The 25203-nt window shown below is 41.5% G+C and overlaps 1 protein-coding gene across 1 annotated transcript in view; it reads right to left on the reverse strand.

The window, feature by feature from the left end:
* eng (endoglin) overlaps positions 1–25203 on the reverse strand; it is a 61303-nt gene that overhangs the window by 20121 nt on the left and 15979 nt on the right. The window contains exons 2-4 of the mRNA XM_074618523.1: positions 20788–20930; positions 8945–9058; positions 2188–2365 (exon numbers count right to left, since the gene is read on the reverse strand). Of these exons, the coding sequence (XP_074474624.1) occupies positions 2188–2365; positions 8945–9058; positions 20788–20930 (435 nt within the window). The remainder of the gene's footprint in view (positions 1–2187; positions 2366–8944; positions 9059–20787; positions 20931–25203) is intronic.

Genomic DNA, 25203 nt, shown 5'->3' on the forward strand with positions numbered 1-25203 from the left:
AATAGGCATTACAGTAACAGAATATTGATTCATATTTGATCAGCGCTGCCTAGTTTGACCGTTTGAGCGGAGTTCGCGAGTGATTGACAGCTGACTAAGAGACGGCAGACTCCAGCTTGGCTCTGATTGGTTGTTTTCCTCCGGTCTGGGAAATCTTGCAGATGCCGTTTGGATCACCGGAGGACACCGGAGGACACCGGAGGACACCGGAGGACACCGGAGGACACCGGAGGACACCGAGGCACATGATTTTTTCAGATTACCCGTCTCATGCACTACTGTCAGGATATAGAGTTTTATAAAAAATAACTTTTTTAAATGATATTTCTTCCATTTCTACACACTGCAGCTGTAAGTATATAGTATTGTGACAAAGCAATATATTTCAGAAGACTGTATATTCCCTTATTGGTTTAAAGGTGCCTTTGTAGGAGAATGGCCATATGGCAGCCGGTGCTTGGCCCGCACACCGTATTTTAAAACAGCATGGCGTCTGGTTCTGTATGTAATGCAGCTTTGGGGGGCAAATGTTATGTGTGTTGTCACTCTCTCAGCCAACTCTGTACAGAGTCATCATCTGATCATACATACGGAGTTATAAATTATAAGTAAAAACAACATATTTGATGTCATTTAATTTATTTATCTGTGGTTGTCCATGTTATATATTATTAAAAAGCATGTGTAGTTTTGAGGTCCTCTGGATCGTGTTCCTACAAATTGACAAAAATGTAGAATATGCAAAAAAAAAATTTAATGCAACGTGGTCTTCATCACAGCACAGTGTTTTCTCAGTGATTTACACTAGAAAGGGCTTTCACACACACGATGAGAGAAGGTTAGTGATTAATTTTTATCAAGAGAGCTCTGGAAACAAACACTGCATCCATCCGTGTTTAGTGTACCGGAGACGCGCTGTATGAGCTGTATTTTGTGCCGACTGTAATTATTCCTTTGCTCGGTTCAGCACCAAAAATATTGTTTTGGACCAAACAAATATGCAGATAGCATATTCTAGATAATAATAACAGTGTCGAGGTTGATAAATCTGAAACTATTTTACACTATTGCATTGATCTAATAGAATTCTGCAGTATCATGCTGTCTCACATGCATCCTCATTTCATATGTTGTTCATATGATACCAGACTTTGTACTGTGATTGACACCCCTCCAAACTGGCAAATACAGCCCACAAGTTATTTAGAAGGAGAAGCCCTGTTAGTGTAAAAATTATGTTAAAGGTCCCATATTGTAAAAAGTGAGATTGTCATGTCTGTTCTTGTATAAAGCAGGTTCAAGTGTCATATAAATACTGTGAAAGTATTGAAACGTTCAATATACGGAGAAATACGCACAGCCCGTATTCAGAAATTGTGCGTTTGAAACAAGCCGTCAGGATTTCTGTCCATTTGTGATGTCACAAATATACTATATTTAGACCATTACACGGTTTTAAACGTAAACATTCTTAATGTGTCCCAGTTTGTTTTCGGTTGCAGTGTATGTAAATGACATCAGCTGACAGGAAGTAAACATGGACCCAAACTGTTGCCTAGCAACGCAATTCCGTTGCAATTCTGTTAAAATGAGCTAAAACGGAGCGTTTCAGACAGAGGATAAATACAGGCATATTCAAGCAGACAGTATGAGGAAAATAAAGATTTTTTTTAACATTACAGCATGTAAACATGTTCTAGTAGAAACACAAAATACAAGTATGAACCTGACAATGAGCATAATATGGGACCTTTAAAGGGGAAGCAAGCTTCTGATGTAATAGGGTATAAAAAGGAGCCCCATCGACAATGAATGGGAAACTGATTTCGTGGACCCACAGAATGTTTGTTTTCTTTTTTATACCCGAATGAGCTTTATTCTACTGTAGTGTTGTCAGTTGTGAAACAGAAAATGTTCCCATATACTCAGAACATTCCCCTGGGTGCTCTCAGTGTCATCTAGAACATCTCTCCCTATTCATTGTCTATGGAGCAGCTCCACACTTTATACCCTATGACATCACAAGCTTGAGTTTTAGCACTCTAGTTTTTGGATTTGGGAGAGAGTTGTTCATGTTCACTAATATTTTTGCTTAGACCATAGGAATGGTATGGGGTATGGATTTTGAAAATAGGCGTAGTTGCCCTTTAATAAGATATCAGCCAGGTTACACAAACAATTTCTCACCTTTGGTTCCTGTCGATGTCATTGTTCTCAGATTTCGGACTGTGGTGAATGAAGTCACACCCCCGAACTTCTGTCTGGCCCACTTGACCAGCTCCTCATCTTCGGTGGGGAACTGTAGCGTGTGGACATTGTTGTGATGTTGATTACCAAGAATGGTAATCGTGGAGTCGTTGTTTATCTGGAAAGAGGAGCCCAAGTCATGCCAATTAGTTTCATTAAATACTATTTGTAACTGTCAGAATCACCTAGGCCCTGAGAGGCACGAATCTGTCTGCTACAATAACACAGAATCGGGTGAGTCAGCTTTCTATCTATTTATATTCACCTTGTGTCTGCTCACATTTTGTCATATCAAACATGTCTGCCCATCCCCTCTCACTCCCCACCATTACTTTTTCCTTACCCCTTCGCCTGACTCTCCCCTCTATTCTCTGAGCGGGGTGCCGTTAAAAAGAAATGTTTATTATGGTTAAGTGTCCACGAGCTCAGTTGCACAACCCTGTTGGAGCCATGGTCCTTCCTTTGCTTCCTGAGTGGGGCCAGGAAATGGGACCTTTTTTAGCTTTGTGCGTCACCACGGTCGGCTGGAATCTGGCTCCATACAAGGTATAAATATATACATCCATCCCATCGACGAGACACTGCTGTTTCCTCGTCTGGGCCAATGGGAAATAATGGAGTTTACATTAAGCGGTGTATGAATAAGACGGCAGGGGGAGGGCGTTGGGAATATAGGAGTTGAGATTGTCTGCAGCAGGCTTCTAAGCAGTTAGACATAATGTGCTCAATAAATAACAATTCAAGAATGAAAGCATGTGCTTCGTTTTTATTTTGGGCTCGCCCTTCAAAAGATTTTGAAATCGACACCGATTTGTCCTTCTTCAGCGGACCAAGTGGAAAATAAAGTGCTGTATCTGTACTTATGCTAACTGACACTAGAGAGCAGCTAAAAACTACACTCTTTTTAGGACAGTACAATGGGATCGTCTACCAGCAATATTCTTAAGACATTTCTTTAAATGCAATTTTAAACTCAAATAAACTGAGCTGCTTGCAGAATAATGGGGCACCATTTTACTTCATGTTTTAATGCGCTTTGTTTTTAAAGGTGCAGTGTGTAGGATTTTGCAACATCTAGTGGTGTGGTTGCAGATTGCAACCAACTAAAACTTCTCCGCTCACTCCTCCCTTTCTAAGACTGCGGTAAAGTGAGCCGCCGAGTGCAAAACGGTGGTAACGCCGTTCGCCTCGTTCAAAGGCCATCCTTACCATAATAACACTACTTTAGGAGCAACGGAAGTCAGATGACGGCTGGCGGTACCACGGTTTTGCACTCTGCGGCTCATGTTACTGCAGTTTCACAGAGAACTACGGTGGCCTTCAGGCAACATAAAAACATGAAAGTCTCTCTCTAGAGCCAGTGCTCTATTTGTCCATTCTGGGCTACCGTGGGCTACTAGGGATGCACCTATACCGATACTAGTATCGGGTATCGGGTCCGATACTGTGCTCATGTACTCGACATCGCCGCAGACCCCTGGCGCCTTTTGCGTGGGCCGACGCGGTTGGGGCGCGCTGAGGACAGTCCCGGTCGACAGTCGCACCGGGAGCAGGGAGCCCCGGGGAGAGAGGGCGCAGCAAGCCCTTTGTCCACGGTGCAGACAGGTCCGGGCGGGGAGCGCTGCAAAGCTACGGCCGTGAGCCACCTCCGCCCGAGCCTTTCCAAGCCGACCTAGAGCCGGTGGCGGCGCACCGCCTCGTATGCGGGACTCCTCAGCCTGCCATGTGTCGCGCACACCCTCTAGCTGGCTGTTAACGAGGGTCTTTTGGCACGGAGAAGTACTCGTATCGGTACTCGGTATTGGCGAGTACCCAAATGTAAGTACTTATACTCGGTCTGAAAAAAAGGGGTATCGGTGCATCCCTAGTAGAAACATGGCGGAGCAACATGGTGGACTTGGTGGAGAGGACCCGCTCCCTGTGTAGATATGAAGGGCTCATTCTAAGCTAACGAAAGTTAGTCAGTCAGTTTCAAGTAATTATACACTAATGAAAACACGTTATTAATATTATATTCAATTTCTGCTAATAGATGTTACGCCAAAATGTTACACACTGTTCCTTTAATCATTTAATTTGTTAATTTTTTAGCTTTAACTGCCATACAGATGGATATTTTTGGACTGGGCAACAAGTTCATAGCATCATGTTTGCTGGGTAATTTTAGAAAGAACTACTGTATATTCTCTGTAAATAAGCCTGTTAATGTTTATCAAGTGTGAGTATGATTGTTTAAATAATGGAAATCTCTCTCCTGGCCTATCTAGTGTGTGTGACTACGTGCGTGTGTGTGTGTGTGTGTGTGTGTGTGTGTGTGTGTGTGTGTGTGTGTGTGTGTCCTTGCGTCACAAAGCGAGACAGAAACAAATGGTGAAAGCCAAGTAAACCTGAGGGAGTCATTGGTCTTTCCACATGAATATTTGATTGACGCAAGATCAAAAACAGCGGGAAGGGAAACTACCGAAATAAAAAAAGAGGGGAAATCCAGTCAAGGCAGAAACCAGGCAGAGGACGGGAAATAACAATGGTAAACATTCTAATCATTACAGTGGAATTTAACTCAGATTAGGCTCTTTGAAATTGGTTTGATGGTCTGCAGGCTCACAGTAAAGTTCAAGGAACTCAGAGATGTTTTGAGAGAAGAGCGCATCTCTATCTACAGGATGTTACAGGAAGTTCCCATCAGTCTGCCTTGGGATGGATGTATGAGTTTTAGAGCCTAGGCTACATCTTTTCACCTGATCAATAACCTTAGATTCTTCCATAAAAGGTGATGTATTTAATAGTTATAAGTAGGGCTGTTAAAGTTAACGTGTTAATAACAAGGTAACGCAAAACTGTTTAAATGTCTTTAACGCATTAACACAATCAGTCTTTTGGAGGTTGTAGCTGGCGCAGCTAGAGTAAGAATGAAGATACTGGTATCATATGAAACTGGCAAACTTAATAAATCCATCGGTACCAACCATGTCATACTAGCTTGTCGGGAAGGAGGTTACATAACGCTCCAAACTTTCACTACATTTTGGCAAGAAAAAACTGTCATGACCATTTTCAAAGGAGTTCCTTGACCTCTGACCTCAAGATATGTGAATGTAAATGGGTTCTATGGGTACCCACGAGTCTCCCCTTTACAGACATGCCCACTTTATGATAATCACATGGAGTTTTGGGGCAAGTCATAGTCAAGTCAGCACACTGACACACTGGCAGCTGTTGTTGTCTGTTGGGCTGCAGTTTGCCATGTTATGATGTGAGATTATTTTTTATGCTAAATGCAGTACCTGTGAGGGTTTCTGGACAATATTTGTCATTGTTTTGTGTTGTTAATTGATTTACAATAATAAATATATACATACATTTGCATAATGCAACCATATCTGTCCACTCCCGTGTTGATAAGAGTATTAAATACTTGACTCCCTTCAAGGTACATTTTGAACCGATAAAAAATGTGTGATTAATTTGCGATTAATCCTGATTAACTATGGACAATCATGCAATTAATTAAATATTGTAATCGATTGACAGCCCTAGTTATAAGTATATCATACTGTAAGTAAGTATATTACAATATGTAGAATACACTGAAAAACCTGCTTTTGCGACAAACAAAAAAAGTATGAAGACTCACAAGACTTTATAGACAAAAACATGTTTTGGGTTTTTTTGGGTTTGTTTTTTTTAACAACGCTGGTTACTCAGGCCGGCTTTTTCGGAGCACCGAGCCAAGCTGTCAAGCTGATGACGTACTTTCTCAGACGCAGAACAGATGCTGTTCCTCTTACACTGCAATCTGCAGTAAAACACTATTATCCCCCAGTGATACTGCTCATCCCACGAAAACATCCTGTAGTCACAGCCGATGTTGTCCAGGCTCTCGACAGGACATGATACAGGATGTGGTATCACGCTGCTGTCAGCGTATCAGTAACTGGTGACATTCCTGGAAATATTTCATCACCTTGATTGGCCAGCTCAGATTTTTATTTTATTTATGCCTTTTTTTTAAGTGTTATATACGTGTACTAATGTACAATACTGCTGACCTTTTTTAATAATATCCTAGATGGGTTTTTTTTTCATTTTGCTCGTCTACCAGTAGTTTACTTTAGTGAGTATGAAAGTACACTGACATATAGGTTATGAACAGAGTAAACATTAATTCATCTTTACTGTTTTTGTCAGCGTGAAATTATTTGTGAGCGTTGAGGCGGTTAAAAAGAGATGTTTCTGACAAGTGATGCGTTCATGTGCGGGAGGAGAGCTCTGACGTGTGAGAGTCAGCTGCCAAACAGATTTGCACTCATGAGCACTCATAGCACAAAACATGGAAGACAAACAACCAGCTCCAACGTCATGATGGACACGATGTGAATTTAGGAGCTTGTTATGTTTTTTTAAAGGTTACCGTTTTCAGCAGCCGACTGTCAAATCTCAAGTGTTCCCGAGACGACTTTTTCGAACAATCCGAGATTTCACAATGTCAGTTTAGTGGAAAGAGATAAAGCTGATAAAATGTTCATTGTGATTCTTCCTCTCAAGGAAGTTTCAAATTTCAGTGTAGTAATATGAACCGACACCATTGACTGCCTCTAAGGTAAGAAAAACATATTAATCAGTAGACAAAAGTAGAACTTTAACAAAGGACCTGACACCAGTATGTGTCGTGTATGGAGTTGGTGCTACAAAACAGCAGAAGGCTGAAACTGCTGACTTCACGGACTGATAAGATTTGGAAAATAAATAATGTAACATATAAATGATTTGCTGTGGGGTTCTTTAGACACTTATAAAGGTCCTAATTATAGGATTGGGAGCATTTCTATTGCCTCTCAACCGCTCTCAACATGGCGACGGTGAAACCAGTGGGCACCTCCGGGGTCTAAGAAAGTGAAGCTTTAAACTTGCATTCTTTCTAATATCCAGCAGGGGTCGACTCCTCTGGTTGAAAAAAAGAAGTCTGATTGTATAGAAGTCTATGAGAAAATGAGCCTACTTCTCACTTGATTTATTACCTCAGTAAACATTGTAAACATGAGTTTATGGTCTCAATCGCTAGTTTCAAGTCTTCTTCAATACAGCATGATGTTCATTTAGTAAATTATGGCCCCATTTAGAGTCGAATAGACCATAAGGCAGGCGGATGCTTTAGGGCGTGGCTACCTTGTGATTGACAGATCGTTACCAAGGTGTTGTCTGGGAGTTGTCCGTGTTTTCGTCTTAGAAGTTTAACCCTTTCACAGTGTGTGAATGAAAGTTAATTGTAATTTTTTGGTCACCTAAAAATGTCTTATTCAGCGTTCGGTTGTACTTAGCTCCACCTATGGAGTCCCTTCTGGTTGCAAATAATCTACATGGTGACGGCCAAAAACAAAAGATGGCAACGGCCAAAATGCCGCACTCGAGGCTTCAGGAACCGAAGGGTGGGTGCTATGTTTCCGCGATGATGCCATTGGTCGGGACGGCGATATCAGCCGTATTCGCCTTATGAGAGCAACGCAGAGTGACTCACAGCCGGCCTGGCCCGGCTTCAACAAAGTAAGGAGAAGCTTGGATTACAACACACACAGAGGGAGAGTGACTTCATTCTCTGCTCAGGTAGGCATTGCTCCTCTATATCTTTGCATAGCAAATGGTTCTCTTTGCTCCTATATTAATACTCTGGATATCAAATTTAGCACCTTTAATGGTTTAAATATTGGTTTGATCAAAGTTATTACAACTTTTCATGAGAACGGTTCCTTATCTACAGAAACCATGACACGACCGAAACTGAAACTAATCAATGTTTTTCATTAAGAAATTAGGTCTTTCATCAGTAACATACTTAGAATTAATAGTCCAGTTTGAGGCAATCCCATTTGTTTGGACACCTCAGTCCTTTTTTAATAGAATTTCCTGACTATTTAGTTTGGTGATAAAAGACTGTGACATATTCTGAGAGGACTTTTCCATCAAAACCAAATGGAAGCTATCAGAGGTTTGTTTCAATAACGAGATTTTTGTGTTTGATTCACCTCGTTAGGTTCATCACCAATGCCAATTTAAATACCAAAACAGTTTGACACGCTACAATGACCGAACTGTGACAACCGCTGCAACACACAATATTATTCCTCGATTTAATTAGACACTCAAGCAGCTGAATAAAAGTTGGCCTCCCTGGATTTAATTCACAGATATAATCTGCGGACAGTGTGTAAAAGTCGGAATCTCCAATTTCACTGGAACATTAATTTTACAGCCGTCGGCCCCTCTCGTTGCCGGCCGCTCTAAAACTTCTCTTACCGATTTATAGTGTAGATAATAAAAACTCAAAAAACACAAAGTGCCTCGTGCAGAGCAGCCACTGGGGAAAACCAACATGGTTCATCGTCTCTCTTAAGCTGCTCTCTCCACAGCTGCACAGCTGCGGCACTTTGACTGCATGTTAAACAGCTGGCACGAGACAGAAGCTAAGTACATTTTATACAATAGCGAAACAACAACACTTAATTTTTCATGATTAGTTAGCACTTGTTAGACAATCTCTTGTATCAACAGCAAGCTGAGTAAAGGAATTGCATGCAACAGAGTAACACATGAATGAAATTTAGTGCACAATCAGCATTTTATTTTCTCCCTTCACAAATCCACCCAGCTGTGAGCACAGGCTGAAAGTCGATGTAGAAAAAAACAAAAAGACGTCACTCACATAAATGTGAACATCGGCGTTGATGTTGGAGAGACAGTAGGCCATGTCCGGCGATGTGAGGATGAGGGTCGTCGGCTTGGTGTTGTTCATCTCCAGAGAGAACATCTTGGCATCCTGAGAGGAAACAAAAGCCAAAAAAAAAGATTCCTTGCATCAGGACAAAAATGGAAAATTACTAGACCTGTCAATCGGTTAAAATATTTAATCGTGAGTAATCGCAAATTAATCGCACATATTTTATCTGTTCAAAATGTACCTTAAAGGGAGATTTGTGAAATACAGTATTAAATAATCTTATCAACATGGAAGTGGGCAAATATGCTTGCTTTATGCAAATGCATGTATTTATTATTGGAAATCAATATTTCCAGAAACCCTCACAGGTACTGCATTTAGCATTAAAGGTCCCATATCATGCTCATTTTCAGGTTCATACTTGTATTTTGGGTTTCTACTAGAACATGTTTACATGCTTTAATGTTCAAAAAAAAAAATATTTTTCTCATACTGTCTGTCTGAATATACCTGTATTCAGGCTCTGTCTGAAACACTCCGTTTTAGCGCATTTCAACGGAATGGCAACGGAATTGCTTTGCTAGGAAACAGCTTGGGTCCATGTTTTACATCCTGTCAGCAGATGTCATTCACGTACACTGCAACAAGGAAATAAACTGGGACACATTTAGTATGTTTACGTTTAAAACAGTGAAATGATCTAAATATTGTAGATTTGTGACATCACAAATGGACAGAAATCGGCATGCTTCAAACGCACAGCTTCTGAATACCAGCTGTGTGTATTTCTCCATGGATTGATTGTTTGATACTTTCACAGTATTTATATAGCACTTAAACCTGCTTTATAATATAAAAGACATGAAAATCTCACTTTTTACAATATGGGACCTATAAAAAAAAATATGCTCAAATCATAACATGTCAAACTGCAGCCCAACAGGCAACAACAGCTGTCAGTGTGTCAGTGTGCTGACTTGACTATGACTTGCCCAAAACTGCATGTGATTATTATAAAGTGGGCATGTCTGTAAAGGGGAGACTCGTGGGTACCCATAGAAACCCATTTTCATTCACATGTCTTGAGGTCAGAGGTCAAGGGACCCCTTTGAAAATGGCCATGCCAGTTTTTCCTCCCCAAAATTATGCGTTATTATCGCATTAACTTTGACAGCCCTAAAAATGTCATATTCCAACTCAGTTCCTTTTAAAATAACCCCAATGTACTTAAAACTTTAAATATTTACAGTGTCAATTATTTAGCTATTAATTCAGAACTGCTTAAAGGGACTCTATGTAAGAATCAGAAATTGCTTGTTAACAGCAACACTTGTGGCCGTTAAGTCAACGAAAGTCAGCGTCCTTTTGCTCGCGCCCGCCCGTGTGCACGCTACATAGACATGAACGAGCATCTATCAAAACAGTGAGGCGTCACACGTCAGCTAAAACCACAATATCACTCTATATTTCAACTGCTTGGCAGTAATGTTAGCTGACCAGACGAAGGTCTCTCCATGAATCAATGCTGATCCTAGTGTTGGCTTTTCCTGCCTCAGCCTCCCGACCGCAGCCGGAGGGAACAGGGGAGACACCGAGTTTTGGTTGGAGACGATAACGTTTCTCGCTGCGGAGCCCCGTCACTTCACAAGACACGGGAAACCTCTGTTGGTCTGGAGGAGCTGCAGCAGTTATTTCTGCACAAACGTCCACTGTACATTCACTAGATATTCTCAGAGCTAAACTAACTCTCCTGCAGTGTGTAGTGTGCGCGCATGCATGTGAGAGTGGAACGAAAGAGCGAGAACGAGCGCGGCGTGTGACTCAAGGCAGGCAGGCAGAGGAGCAGAGTACAGCAGAGACTCCGGTCCTGGAGACCAAAGCTACGGTCTCCCCCGCGTCCTCCGACCGCGGCCAACACTGTTTAACAGACGGGCTTCACTAGATACAACTTTGCGGTTTTTGGTGCTTCCGTGTAGTTTGTGTTGGAGTCTTGTCTGAACAGCGTAGCCAAACGCGAGCGCGCATGGGACACCGACCCACAATGATTTATACGTATAAGAAGTTACAAACTGTCCCTTTAACAATGAAAATTATTTAACAACTTCTAATTCTGTGTGAAAGCCAATAAGACTTTTATTGTTGCACGCAGATAAAGTTTTGACAGTTGGTATAAATCTCCAGGTGGAACAGTGGGACTGATTAGGGAAGACAAAGAAATCAAGTGGCATAAATGTTCACTCACACTGTGAAGCCGTCCATATGGGAACTACTGCGCCGCCTATAATGAGTTTTTTGGTAAGTGTACCATGCTGAGCGAGTGCTCAGTTACACAAAGAAGTAAAAATAATAAAAAACGCTTTCGAGTGCTTCAAACAATGCCTCTCGCTCCTGTTACATAATCGGTAACTGTGTTATCATGCAGCAGCACAGCGTGGGGTTAAATTTATCAGCGTAGCCTGGGAAACTAGAAACATACGACCGGCTCCATTAAAATGTGATATTTTATTTATATTTTATCATACTTTACTGCCGATATTAAACATTTAAAACATCATAACTATGTGATTTAAGCATTTTATTAAGTGGGACTTGATGTGTAAGAATTAAAAAAACTCTGAGCCAGATATCACAAACGAAATGAACAGTACAGTAATTATTATGACCTTTTTGCACAGGATGAAAATCTGCCAATATGCCGACAATAAGCCTGCATTTTGTTTTCTGTAGAAGTGAGGATATATAGCTATTCCCCCCAATTTGCAAACCTCCCTCTCTGGCATTGGAGTGTCATTAAACGAACAGACCTCAAGTTGACGGAGTAGAGAGACATTTTGCTTGCAGCACCAAGTTTAAAAATAGTTCCAACTGCAGTTTAATTCTACACACAAAAAGAAAAAAAATCAGTGGGGGGGATATGACAATTATTCTTGTTTTTTTGCAAATATGAAATGTCAACACATGCATCTCTTGAGCAGGGCTTGTAGACAGACAGGAAGCTGTCTTTGTGCTGTCTGCCTCCACGTTGACACAGACATTAATGAGGTAATGCAGCTTGGTTCTATTCTTACATCTCCATGAAGTCAACAGGGGGGGAAAAAAAGCTATTAAAATCAATTATTTACCCCAATGTGCAACGAGCTGCATGTCTTTGTAGCGTTAAAACTGTGATAATAATTAGATAATGAGGAGGATAAAAAATATGAGCAAGAACAGCACAGCCATGCTATAACATTAATAATAATACCTTCTGTGTCACTCAGAATTATTTTAAGCACAGCAGTCTTATTACCAATTTATGTATTTCTTATAACTTTGCAGCCCAGTTGTCCTCCCACACACGACTGATCCTGGCGGCGGTTATATACTGTATATAAAACCTCGTTATTTAACCCATAATGTAATACCTCATTAAGCATATTTTCAGCTGAGGGTAACACAATGCTGATGTGATCCGCTAATCACCACCACAGTCACTCTATGAATCAGCCCTAATTACCACGCTCCACATGTGCGTAGCAGGGTAAAGCTGCTGCTGCGTTTTATGGATGTAAGTGGTGGTGAGTAAACCTTTTCACTGCGGAATAATAAGTCTGAGTTTTTTTTTTTTTTCTAAGACTGACTTAATTCCAATAATCTAATTACTTTTACTTCTGTTATGGCCCCAAGTTAATTAGGTTTAGAAAAGTGAAAGAGTCATGGATTTGAAATCAGTTCAATTTTATGACTCAATGCATTAGAAATGAACAGCGTTAAAAAAAAAAAGCTTGGAAATATCTCTCCAGTGTGAGGCTTTTAAATATTCATAAATACAAATTTCTGCTTTCATCCATCTGTGATGCCTTTTGACATCGAATACTTTATTCTGTTCATTTGAAGGTGGATTGTTTTCAGAGCTGGACCTGCTGGGGAGACAATGAGCGTGCTGGGGGAAGCAGTGTGAATCCCTAATATTAAATTCATTTACCTGCTACCTGATGTTGCCAGAGCTCGTTCCAAGAGAATTGTCATGAGCTCAGGATAGGAGCTATGGAAATTTTCCGGCCCCTACAGAACAAATTAGGTCTGAGGAGAGACCATCAACAAATTGCCTATGAGCAAAATGCATTTGAAAGAAAGGATCGCACGCCGAGAGCAGTAGATAGAGGGATCTGTCATCACGCGCAGCAACACCATCCTGTATTACCAATGTCTTGTACAAAGTGGGTTTTGCATAATGACTGGCTGCACCTCATAAATGTGTTTTTTATTTTCTTCTTTTTTCTTAAATTGGCCAAAGGGGGAACTGCAATCCCTGGTAAAAAAAAACATGATGCCACTTGTTACTGAATGGACCAGAAGTCAGGATCATCTGTTAAAGCTTCAGTAGGCAGAATGGTTTTGGCATCATTGGGGGAAAAAATCCCATAATAACCTTTCAGCATATTGTAATTCAAGTCATCTGAGAGACTTCTGCACCTCGTCATGGCTCTGTTTTCAGGCTTTAAAAAAATCTATGGTTCTACTTTGGCCAATCAGAGGTCATTTCAGAGAGAGAGAGAGCGTTCCTATTGGCTGTGCTCAGGTCATGTGACCGGTACTGGGCGTTCCTTCACCAGATTTCACAATGGCGGCGGTGTCACAAACTTTCTCATTTTACAGCTAAACCGATGGCCAATCACAGGTCATTTCAGAGAGAGAGAGCGTTCCTATTGGCTGTGCTCCGGCTGGTGGGCGGTGCTTGGTATTTCCACAACAGATCTCAACGTGGCTCCCGGGTCACAAACTTTCTCATTTTACAGCTAAACCATGCACAACAAGATGTTTCTGAAAACAGCTGAGGAGAGAAATAGGCATTAAAGTAACAGAATATTGATTCATATTTGATCAGCGCTGCCTAGTTTGACCGTTTGGTCGGAGTTTGCGAGTGACTGACAGCTGCTCACAAACGGCAGCTGGACGGCAGACTCCAGATCAGCTCTGACTGGTTGTTTTCCTCCGGTCTGTGAAATCTGGCAGATGCCGTTAAGAGCACTGGAGGACACCGGGGGACACCGGAGGACACAGAGGGACATGTTTTTTTTCAGATTACCTGTCTCATGCACTACTGTAAGGATATAGTGACGGTTTTATAAAAAAACTTTTTTTAAATCATATTTGTTCCGATCTCGCTTACTGCTGCTTTAAGGCACAGACACACCAACCCAACATCAAAGAACTAGCGGCCATCTACCACTTATGTTCTGCTCTCCGCACCAGCAGGTCGCGATAGTCTGTATTCGTAATTGAAAAAGGGAAACCAGAAGACCTAGGACGGCGATACAAGCTGTTGTTATGATACGTACATGACATGAAGAGAATATCCGTGTGTTGGAATGATCAGATGAGATGAAGATGAAAAATGAGAAGAACCTACTGTGGTTTTTCCTCGACTTTACTTGTTATCTTGCTTTCCTCACTTTCGTTTCTCTTCTCGCGCAGTGATTTGTTTAAGCTGAACAGCAAATCAGAGAGATTTCTCTCACCGACGGGTGACGGCGCCGATTCAACATGCTGAATCGGCTGAAAAACCTCCACCAGCTTGCCCCAAACTGTCCGACGGCTGGTGTGTCAGGTCCTTTAAAAGGTGCAGTGTTTAGGATGTGGCGGCATCTAGTGGTGAGGTTGCAGATTGGAACTACGGTGGCCGACGCAAAAACGCCAGTGCCAGAGCCAGAGCCAGAGTTTGATTTGACCGTTCTGGGATACTGTAGAAACATAGCGGCTGGCTCCAAGAAGAGAATCCACTCCCTACGTGGTGTGTGTGTGTGTGTGTGTGTGTGTGTGTGTGTGTGTGTGTGTGTGTGTGTGTGTGTGTGTGTGTGTGTGTGTGTGTGTGGTGTGTGTGTGTGTGTGTACGTGGGAAGTGAGTAGTGAAGCAAGAGAGAGAGAGAGCAGCGGCGAAGGGAGCGTATAACATCATCGACTCCGGCCCAAGCCGTACTGGGCTACACTGTAGAAACATGGCGGCGGGCTCAGTAAAGCGGACCCGTCCCCTTTGTAGACATAAACGGCTACTTCTAAGCTAACGAAAACACAATTCTTTTTTTTTCAGGTGATTACAAAACTAAAGAAAACATACTTAGAAATATTATATAAAAAAAGAGTTGTAGAGTTGTTGTTTTAACATTTTGATTAAAAAATGCGCTGACGATGGAAAGCAAGTGTCTCATAAAAATAAAACTTGATTTCCCTGAAGACAGAAGGAACATAAGAGGGACAGTCATTATAACATGAGACCCCACTTATCGCAGATAGAGACTGAGACTTGCAGTAACACACAATGTCTTTCCAGAAACACCTCTCTTCTTTTACCTGAATCGTGTGGCACGCACAGTAAATGAATGAATGGCATTTCCTGTGGAGCTCATTGTGCTTCATATGGAGATAACTCAGCGGTGCTTTCCTTAAATACTCCTTTCTAATGAGCTTCATTGTGTCTCTGTCTAGTTCTCTCCCCCCCTTCATCCTTTTGTGACTTTCATTCTTTCATTTTGAACTCTGAATCATGACTGCTGCTGACCCTGATCACTCACCTTTCTACTTTTCTTCCTGCGCTTTCAAGATACAATTGTTTTCCTTTTCGGACTTTTCTTTTTTTTTTGAAGGGGCCTCTGCTGATGCAGTTTCCAGTTATTCTTTTGGCTCACTCCCTTAACTTGAATTGGCTCCGTTGGTGTAGTCTCGGCCCTGTGCCAAGACCCTGACTACCAAAGCTAGCGTGTGACATCAATGGGCCCCGTGCAGGCGGCTCCTCCCTATGAATTCGCCTGGCCTACGCAGCCCCCTCGATGCTCCCTCTATAATTCTCTGTGCGGTCAAACTGTGAGAGTCAACCGTCTCTGGCAGGTTGTAAATCAGTGCGAAACACAAAAGAGATGGGGGGAAGAAGGTGATAAGAAAATTGAAAGGACAAAGAAAGAGGGAGGGAAGAGCAAACGTCCCATCTGACTGGACAGTTTGGCAAGACATGAAGACGCTTCCCTTCCTCTGTGTTTACAAGAAAAATCGGTTCTAAACAGACAGTCCAGAGCAGATAAGGAGACCGTGTTAGTAGATCTTACGTCCACTTTCTTCTTTCATGTGATAAAACGTCCACTCGTAGTCCCACAAGAGGAAAATCTGCACAACGTCAATTGCGTCACACGGATCCTGAGCCAAATTCCTTTCGTGAACTCTAACACCAATTTGTACTATTTCATAAGACAACTTGCACAATTATTTGTACAAACTGGAACATTTTGCAATGAAATGTGTCTTTTTCTTATTCTCCCTCACAGCATAATGTGTCTGGTTTTACTCTTCAGGCCTAATAGCATCACTGAGAGAAGTACCCTAATATGCTTTAAATCTGTTTAGTCATCAAACAGCTTTTTTTTTTTCTTCTGATGAACACTGCAGTCTATTAAATAAGACTAAAGACTTGGCAAAAGAGTTCAACGACATTTATGCCAATAACCAAGTGTATGAGACAAAAACACTATCGTCTGCTTGCAAAATGTTAGCACAAGGGCTGTCAATCGATTCAAATATTTAATTGTGATTAATTGCAAATTAATCGCACATTTCTTATCTGTTTGAAATGTACATTGAAGCTGAAGTAGGCGAGACGGAGCGAAGTTATTTTTCTAAAGCGGTCGCTATATCGAGACAGTAGTACATGAAACAAGTAACCTGAAAAAAATCATGTTCCTCTGGTGTTCTCCGGTGCTCATAACGGCATCTGCGAGATTTCACATACCGGAGGAAAACAAGCGGTAAGAGCTGATCTGAGGTCTGCTGTCCATCTGCTGTCTGTGAAAGTCGACTGTCAATCACTCGCGAACTCCGACCAAACGGTCAAACTAGGAAGCGCTGATCAAATATGAATCAATATTCTGTTACGTTAATGCCTATTTCTCTCCTCAAATGTTTTCAGAATCATCTTGTAGTGCACGGTTTAGCTGTAAAATTAGAAAGTTTGTGACGCCGCCGTCATTGTGAAATCTGATGAAGGAATGCCAAGTACCGGTCACATGACCGGAGCACAGCCAATAGGAACGCTCTCTCAATGAAATGACATGTGATCAGACAAAGTCTCCCGTCACTGGCTAGATTTTCTAAAGCCTGAAAACAGAGCCATGAGGAGGAGCAGAAGTCTAGTTATCTCTCAGAACACTTGAATTACAATATGCCGAAAGGTTATTATGGAATTTTTGCCCAATGATGACAAAAATATACTGCCTACTGCCACTTTAAAGGGAGATTTGATTCAAGTATTTAATACTCTTATCAACATGTGAGTGGGCAAATATGCTGCTTTATGCAAATGTATGTATATATTTATTATTGGAGATCAATTAACAATAAAAAACAATGACAAATATTGTCCAGAAACCCTCACAGGTATTGCATTTAGCATAAAAAATATGCTTAAATCATAACATGGCAAACTGCAGCCCAACAGGCAACAACAGCTGTCAGTGTGTCAGTGTGCTGACTTGACTATGACTTGCCCCAAACTGCATGTGATTATCATAAAGTGGGCATGTCTGTAAAGGGAAGACTTGTGGGTACCCATAGAACCCATTTCCATTCACATATCTTGAGGTCAGAGGTCAAGGGACCCCTTTGGAAATGGCCATGCCAGTTTTTCCTCGACAAAATGTTGCCCAAGTTTGGAGCGTTATTTAGCCTCAAGCTAGTATGACATGTTTGGTACCAGTGGATTCTTTAGGTTTTTCTAGTTTCATATGATGCCAGTATCTTCACTCCAGCTTCACTGAACCCACAACCTCCAAAAGATTGATTACGTTAATGCGTTAAAGGAATTAATGGCGCTATAACGAATCTGCGTGAACGTGTTATTATCGCGTTAACTTCGACAGCCCTAATTAGCCAACATAATTCAAAACAAAAATCAAAACAAAATCTCTTACATACCCGAGCATCTGTGAGGCTAAGAGATTTATGCTAATGCGTCTTTGTGTTACATAAAAACTAAACTTCACTATCCTCAGACGTCATATCCAAACGAATTAATTCTGAAAGAAAAGCAGCACTCATACTGTATAAATCAGCTTATCTTACCGGTGAAGGTGTCCCTTAAGAGGAAAATTATGACAGGATTCTCCATAGCTTTCCTAGAAGCAACTGACGGAAAGGACCTTGAGTGCTTTTATGAATTTTACAGAGGTGATGGATTCAGGCAGGCATTGTAGTGCAGCATCCTAGCTAGACTGCACATCTGCTTCCCTCCTCATTATCACCACCAAATGAGAAAGAATAGCCAACAGACAGAGTGAAAAATAAAAAAGAGAGACGATGAATAAACAGCAGTTGCTTAACACAGCTTATGTGAAAGTACTACATAAAGAACAAACAGAAGAAGCAAACAAACACAGCGCACTGATAAAGAAATGACTAATGTGAGCTGACCGACAATGTTGGACAGTGAAAAATGGGAGTCTGGCACAGCAATAACAACAAATAGATTAAAAGTTTTCTGGAGTTTCTTTTTGGTGTCATTCCCTAAAAAGGGAAAAGTTTTATGATCATAAAGACACAATATACACTATATCCTCAAGTATGGTGTGTGATTGTTTAACTGGAAAAGGGAATTCTTTGAACACACGGACAAACTTGCAGAGCTGAGTTGTCATTGAAGACTGATTAGTGTTAAAAAAAAAAAAAGCTGTGGCATATTGGGAAACCTTGTCTTTCTGTTAGGTCTGGCATCTGTTACAGATTTGCTAGTTATTTGGCTGATAAAAGTTGGACATGGAGTGTGTGTGTTTACTTTCAGTGTGGGAAGAAAGTTTTTTGAGGCTGATTTATTTAAGGGTAGCAGCGATTTAGTATAGCAATTCTATAACACTGTCAGACTCTAGATAGACTGTTTTGTTTTTTTTAAACCAGAATTACCGCCTCGTGGTTGTCTGTCTCCGCCAAGTTGCAGTTTATATCCATGTCTGTCCAAAATGTCATCACTTCATCTTCCTATCCCGTAGACATTTGTGTGAAATTGTCATAATTAGCATATGAATTCAGGAGTTATGGCCAAGAACGTGTTTTGTGAGGTCACAGTGACCGTTGACGTTTGACCAACAAAATCTAATCATTTAATGCTGGAGTCCAAGTGGACGTTAAGAAAATCTAACCCGTGACGGGAGACTTTGACCAATCACAGGTAATTTCAGAGAGAGAGAGAGAGAGAGCGTTCCTATTGGCTGTGTTCCGGCTGGTGGGCGGTGCTTGGTATTTCCTCAACTGATCTCAACATGGCTGCTGGGACACAAACTTCCTCATTTTACAGCTAAACAGTACACTACAAGATGATTCTGAAAACATTTGAGGACAGAAATAGGTATTACAGTAACAGAATATTGATTCATATTTGATCAGCGCTGCCTAGTTTGACCGTTTGGTCGGCGTTCACGAGTGATTGACTCGTGGCTCTCATAGACGGAAGCTGGATGGCAGACTTCAGATCAGCTCTGACTGGTTGTTTTCCTGCGCTCTGTGAAATGTTGCAGATGCCATTAGGAGCACCGGAGGACACCGAAGGACACAGAGGAACATGATTTTTTTCAGATTACCTGTCTCATGCACTACTGTCAGGATATAGTGACCTATTTGCTCCATTTCTACCCACTGCAGCTTTAACTAATAACATTAACGATAGCTCTGTTATATTCAAGTGTCCCAGTAAGCCATGGCAGTGTGACAGTGATCCAGCATGCACAATGCCAAAGAAGCTATATGGAATTCAGCCATCATTCATTCTATTATTTACGCCTATACTTTTACCACTGTGGATTCAAACTGGTTCCCTGTGTTTGTAACGATGAGTGACGTTTTGTTTTATTATCTGAAAGGCATAAAACGCACATAAGATGAGTATGTGTGCAATGCATGGAGCGGCACACTGCTTCTTCCTTTCAGGTGTGACTGGTCTTGACATATTGTACTGTCCAACTGAGAGGGAAGATTAATTAGCAGATGATAGATAACATACCCAGGACAGGGCACGGTATTGGGTTTCAATGACAAGGAAGCTGTGTTGTCAGCTTGACTGATAGCCATAGTGTTGATTGTGCAGCCTTTTACATTTTGACATTCTCTTGCAGTGCAGCTTTGTAATAATGTCATCGGGTTTCATTTGCCTACAGAATTTTACTGCTAATATACAAGTTAAAGGTCCCATATTGTAAAAAGTGAGATTTTTATGTCTTTTATATTATAAAGCAGGTTTAAGTGATATATAAATACTGTGAAAGTATCAAAACACTCAATCCATGGAGAAATACACACGGCCCGTATTAAGAAACTGTGCGTTTGAAACAAGCCGTCAGGATTTCTGTCCATTTGTGATGTCACAAATATGCAATATTTAGACCATTTCCCAGTTTTAAATGTAAACATACTAAATGTGTCCCAGTTTATTTCCCGTTGCAGTGTATGTGAATGACATCAGCTGACAGGATGTAAACATGGACCCAAGTTGTTTCCTAGCAACGCATTTTCTTTGCCATTCCGTTGAAATGCACTAAAACGGAGCGTTTCAGACAGAGCTTGAATACAGCTATATTCAGACACAGTATAAGAAAAATAATGTGTTTTTAGGTTCTAGTAGAAACACGAAATACAAGCATAAACCTGAAAATTAGCATAATATGTCCCCTTTAAGTAAGAGTATTTTTTCCCCCATTATAATATTGCCATTTTATTAGCATAGCGTCTAACATTTTACTCACTGTAAAGCAGAGTTTTCACATTTACATAATAAGCCCTAGTTCCTCTGCATCTCATTTGTGTAACCTTGACATGCTCACCGCGGCGGCAAAGTTCAGGTTAAGGATGTGGACCTCTGCCTTGTCCTCTCTGATGAAGCTGGACCAACAGCCAATCAGCATCTCGCTCACGTAGACCCACGGGTTGTCAGTAACCTCCGTTGGATCACACGTCTGACTTGAGGCTGAAAGAAATCAAATACAAATGGTTAAGCAGTGTCAGCAGCATATAATCAGGTCCCACTAAATAATCCCCTGCCTCCGACATGAATACGCAAATTCCTGCATTATCCAGCCTTGTGTGTCAAATGCCAAGTAGTGCGAGATTACGGCTCTATCCACAACAATCCTGTCATATTTGGACATGAGCAGAGCATGAATGAAGAGCATTGTTTCAAAGATAGATGAACCCAGAAATGCTACAGATTTCTTGTCTGAAAGGGTCTAAAGTTGTTATTAGTCATTCTGAAAGCTTTTCTCCCTGGTCTTGGAGTATGGATGTTAAATGTGAGGGTAGGACTGCATTGTTTAAAAACGAATCTGCCGGTTCACGTTTATCAGACTTGTCAGGATACCGGGCTGCAGTCATTCATCAAGCCTGCTCACTCTGCTCTCTGCTATGAGCCTGCTGTTTAACCTGGGGATCCGTGTCTCAGGAGGCTGAATTAATCGAGCCGAGGCTGTGCGGTCACGGATGAGGTTGGGTATAAATGCCTGGTGTTTGACCTGGGTTATGTGTGTGTGTGTTCTATTGTGTTAAAGTGAGTATATGCACGTGCACACGCTCGCTCTAACCTGTCTAAAGTTGGCAGGGACAAAATATTCTCCGGCAAACTTCCTTTTTCCTCAAGAAGAACGGCGGAGAATACAGTGGAGGGGGTCAGATGTCTTTTCCAACTCAATCAGGGATCTCTTTCCTGGCCCTTCTTCCGCCTTTTGCTGATTAGAGAAGAAAGGGTCAGACTGGGGAATTGTGGGAGTCCTGTGGCATTGCAGTCTTGGTGGCTACCACCATGGCTGACATAGTCTCTAATAGGGATATGTAAAGAACCAATATATTGGTAGCAAGTCAATGCCAATATTTCGAAAACATGATGGTACTCCTTTTTCTACAGTTCCGCAGGTACAGTCAGGACTCGAGACTAACGGTGTCCCGTTAGAAAATGTGTTTAAGATGCAGTAAACTCACTATCGATGCACCCTATTTTTTCCCCGATAACGCTACATTGCGAACAACAAACCCGTGTTGAAATCGGCAGGACGAGAGCTAGTTAACGTTAGCTGTCCGTGCAGGACTGTGCTGCTTACCAGCTGCTAACAGCTAATGTTAACTATCTCTCGTCCTGCCAAGTTCAACGGAGGAGGTGCCATTGATTTACATTATGATGCGTTCAGGCTCTATTCAGTAAGTGTTGGGCGAAAGTAAATTCTAACGTTATCATGATGTGTTAATATGCCTCCGACATGAATAGGCAAATTCCTGCATTATCTAGCCTTGTGTGTCAAATGCCAAGTAGTGCGAGATTACGGCATTACGGAAAGTAAATTCTAACGTTATCATGATGTGTTCATATGTAATCTTGTAAAATGTATTTTTTTGTTGAGAGACTTGAACAAATACAGTTGTTTGAAGGACATGGTCACAGCAATATCAAATAGATAATAGAGAGGGAATTATGACCTGCTTAATTTCATATCAAAAACTAGTATGCAAACGGTGATAAAAGAGTGGATGTTGAAGTACATGAACATTGTTTTTTACCTTGGTATTGAATCGGTATCGACAATCATGGAATTTCACTGGTATTGGTATCGACTACTAAATTTTAGGTATCGTGACACCCCTATAGTCTCTAATCTGGATTTACTCCAAAGGACACAGCCTTAAAGCCACCCACCTTCACTGGGCTCTTGTGGGATCAGTCAGAACTACTCTGTTCTGTGCCTAAGCGTTAGATAAGCACATATACAGTAAGACGAATATAAGCAATAAACGCCTAAGCGCCCACTATGCATGCCTCGATCACCCTCAAAACAGCTGGTGCTGAGGCATAAGCGAGCAAGACTGATATCAAAACAGAAACAACTAATTTAGTAAGCAAATGCTGCATGACGCACTGCTCCACTGACTTTTATGATGTATTTGGTCTGTTTACCCGGCAGCCCACAATCCCTCAGAGAGGAGATGGAGTGGAGTAAAACAAGCGAGATGAGAAAGACGAAGGAATCAAGGGGAAAAGGGTTAAAAGGAAATTGCAATGTTTGGAAGGTCAACAGGATGTGCCTTATTTAGAAGCAGGCAGCACTAATCAAAGAGCCTGGTTGAGAGCGATGTCATCACTAGCGGTGGAGGAGAATGGACAGAGATAGGGATGGAAAAGTGATAAATGCAATGAAAAACAGCAAGAAAAGAGCGAGCTAGAACATGTTACATAATCAGCTCTTTCTCCATGTTTTTGTTGTCCCCACAATGAAATTGGGTTGGTTATGGATTCTTTTGTTCAATTCATTCATAACGTGTCTGACCCACAATATCCCTGATGGAAAATGAGACGCTGATGTTATGTAGTTTTTTTAATTAACTTATCTTTTTCTTATTGTTGAACATTTTGGAAACACATCTTTTGTGTGTGTCCCATTAAATCAGATTTTTCTCTTTTTCTAGGGGATTAACACATTGTACCACTGTCCTTTATTTTATGGTCAAATCAAAGACACATTTTGCACTAATCAGGGGATTGAGGGGGGCTGTATACTTCCTGGACCAACTTCTTCCCTGTTTCTTAGTCTGCTCACCTTTGGACTGCAGCTTTTTTTTGGCAAATCAAGATGGAGAGCCATCCATGCTCCCTTGCCATCTCTTTTTTTCCCTCCCTCACCCCAGAGGTCAAGGCTGGTTTCCTGTTATTCTGGCCCTCCATGTTAATGCCTGTTGCTCAATATCCACATCCATAAAGTTATTTCTCTCTTGTTCTGCTGTGACAGAGTCAACGGCCCATGACTGTCGCCCGAGAGGTCTTGGTATAAATCACACTGACTGCGCAAGACCGTGCGCGTGTGTGCTGTGTGTGTGTGTGTGGGCATACATGCATGTGTCTGGTCTCCCTTTTTTTTTACGAGTCACCATAGGATATGAAGAACATTCATTTTGCCCTCTTGACCCCGGAAATGCCAACGGCCTCGCTAAGCGGTTTGCTGGTAAATGAGGTATAGAAGAAGCATTCCATTCCCTGTCCTCTTCATCTACTTATATCAGTCCCCTCCATTTCCCATTCCATGAGAAGACATGTTTATGGATGTTGATGATTTCCATTTAGATGTTGGGTATGAGGGGGAGATGTGAGTAGAAAACATTAGGGGACATTAGGGAGGGCTCAATTCATGAAAAGTGCTCATAATCAGATCTTAAGTTTGCTGTAATTCTTACAATGCAGATTCCATTAAATGCTGTTGGTATCAATGGATTTGTACTACTGCCAATTACCATAGTATTAAAAACACTATATGGCCAAATTACCAGACTTAATAGGCACTTTTATTTAACTGGAAACGTATTAAACATATCATAGCAAACTGATTGAATGCTTATAAAATGAAGGCAAGCTGGTGTGCAGCCAAAATTGATGATGGCACATTTTGCTGTTATTGAGAAAGCACATTTTGGTGGACTGTGCCACTACCTGGGAGCGATGAATAACTTACAATATCATGCACTTTAAACCGCCCTAGGCATTCTGCTGGTTGTCTGCAGCACCGCAGAGCTACGACTTACAAGGAGAACAAAAACTCCCATGTGGTAACTTCACATCCTGGGTCTATCTGCTCTCTCTTTCCTAACCTCCAGGGCATCGCAGAAAAAAAAGATAGGAGGCTAGTTCACCAAATCACAGACATCCGTTTTCCAAGTGTTCAATTGAGCGTAGTACCATTAAAGGCAGCAGCATTACTGTGACCATTTTAGGGAATCTCGGGATCAGCTTGACATTAACAATGTTCTGTTTCTGTCAGTCTACAGGCCTACTTTGTTATGTTTAGCTCAACATGTTGCATCGCATCAGGTTGCTGCACGCTTTAACTTTAAATCTGTCAGCTTTAGCTGTACAGTAGGTAGGCCAGTTTAAATTAACTTTGTGTTGCAACTAGGGATGTCCATAGATAACTATTTAACCGATTAACGCTATCGGTTAAAACGGTTATAAGAAATGTTAATAATTAACTCAAAAGCTGAGCGGCTCAGAGGAGCGGCTCGTCACTTTAAGGAGAAAAGCTGGTCCACCTTAACAGCCCACCTTAAGAGGCAGAGCCGGAGTTGCAGGATACAGGAAGTCGGCTCCGGTCTCTGGCTCGCTTGAGCGGAGCGGAGGAGTTATAGTTTTGTAGCATTTATTCACCGACAAATAAACTGTACACACACTGCTACACCTACGATCACAGCTAGAACGCCACCAACAACCTCAC

The sequence above is a fragment of the Sebastes fasciatus genome, chromosome 19 (genome assembly GCF_043250625.1).
Source record: "Sebastes fasciatus isolate fSebFas1 chromosome 19, fSebFas1.pri, whole genome shotgun sequence".
NCBI lineage: Eukaryota > Metazoa > Chordata > Actinopteri > Perciformes > Sebastidae > Sebastes > Sebastes fasciatus.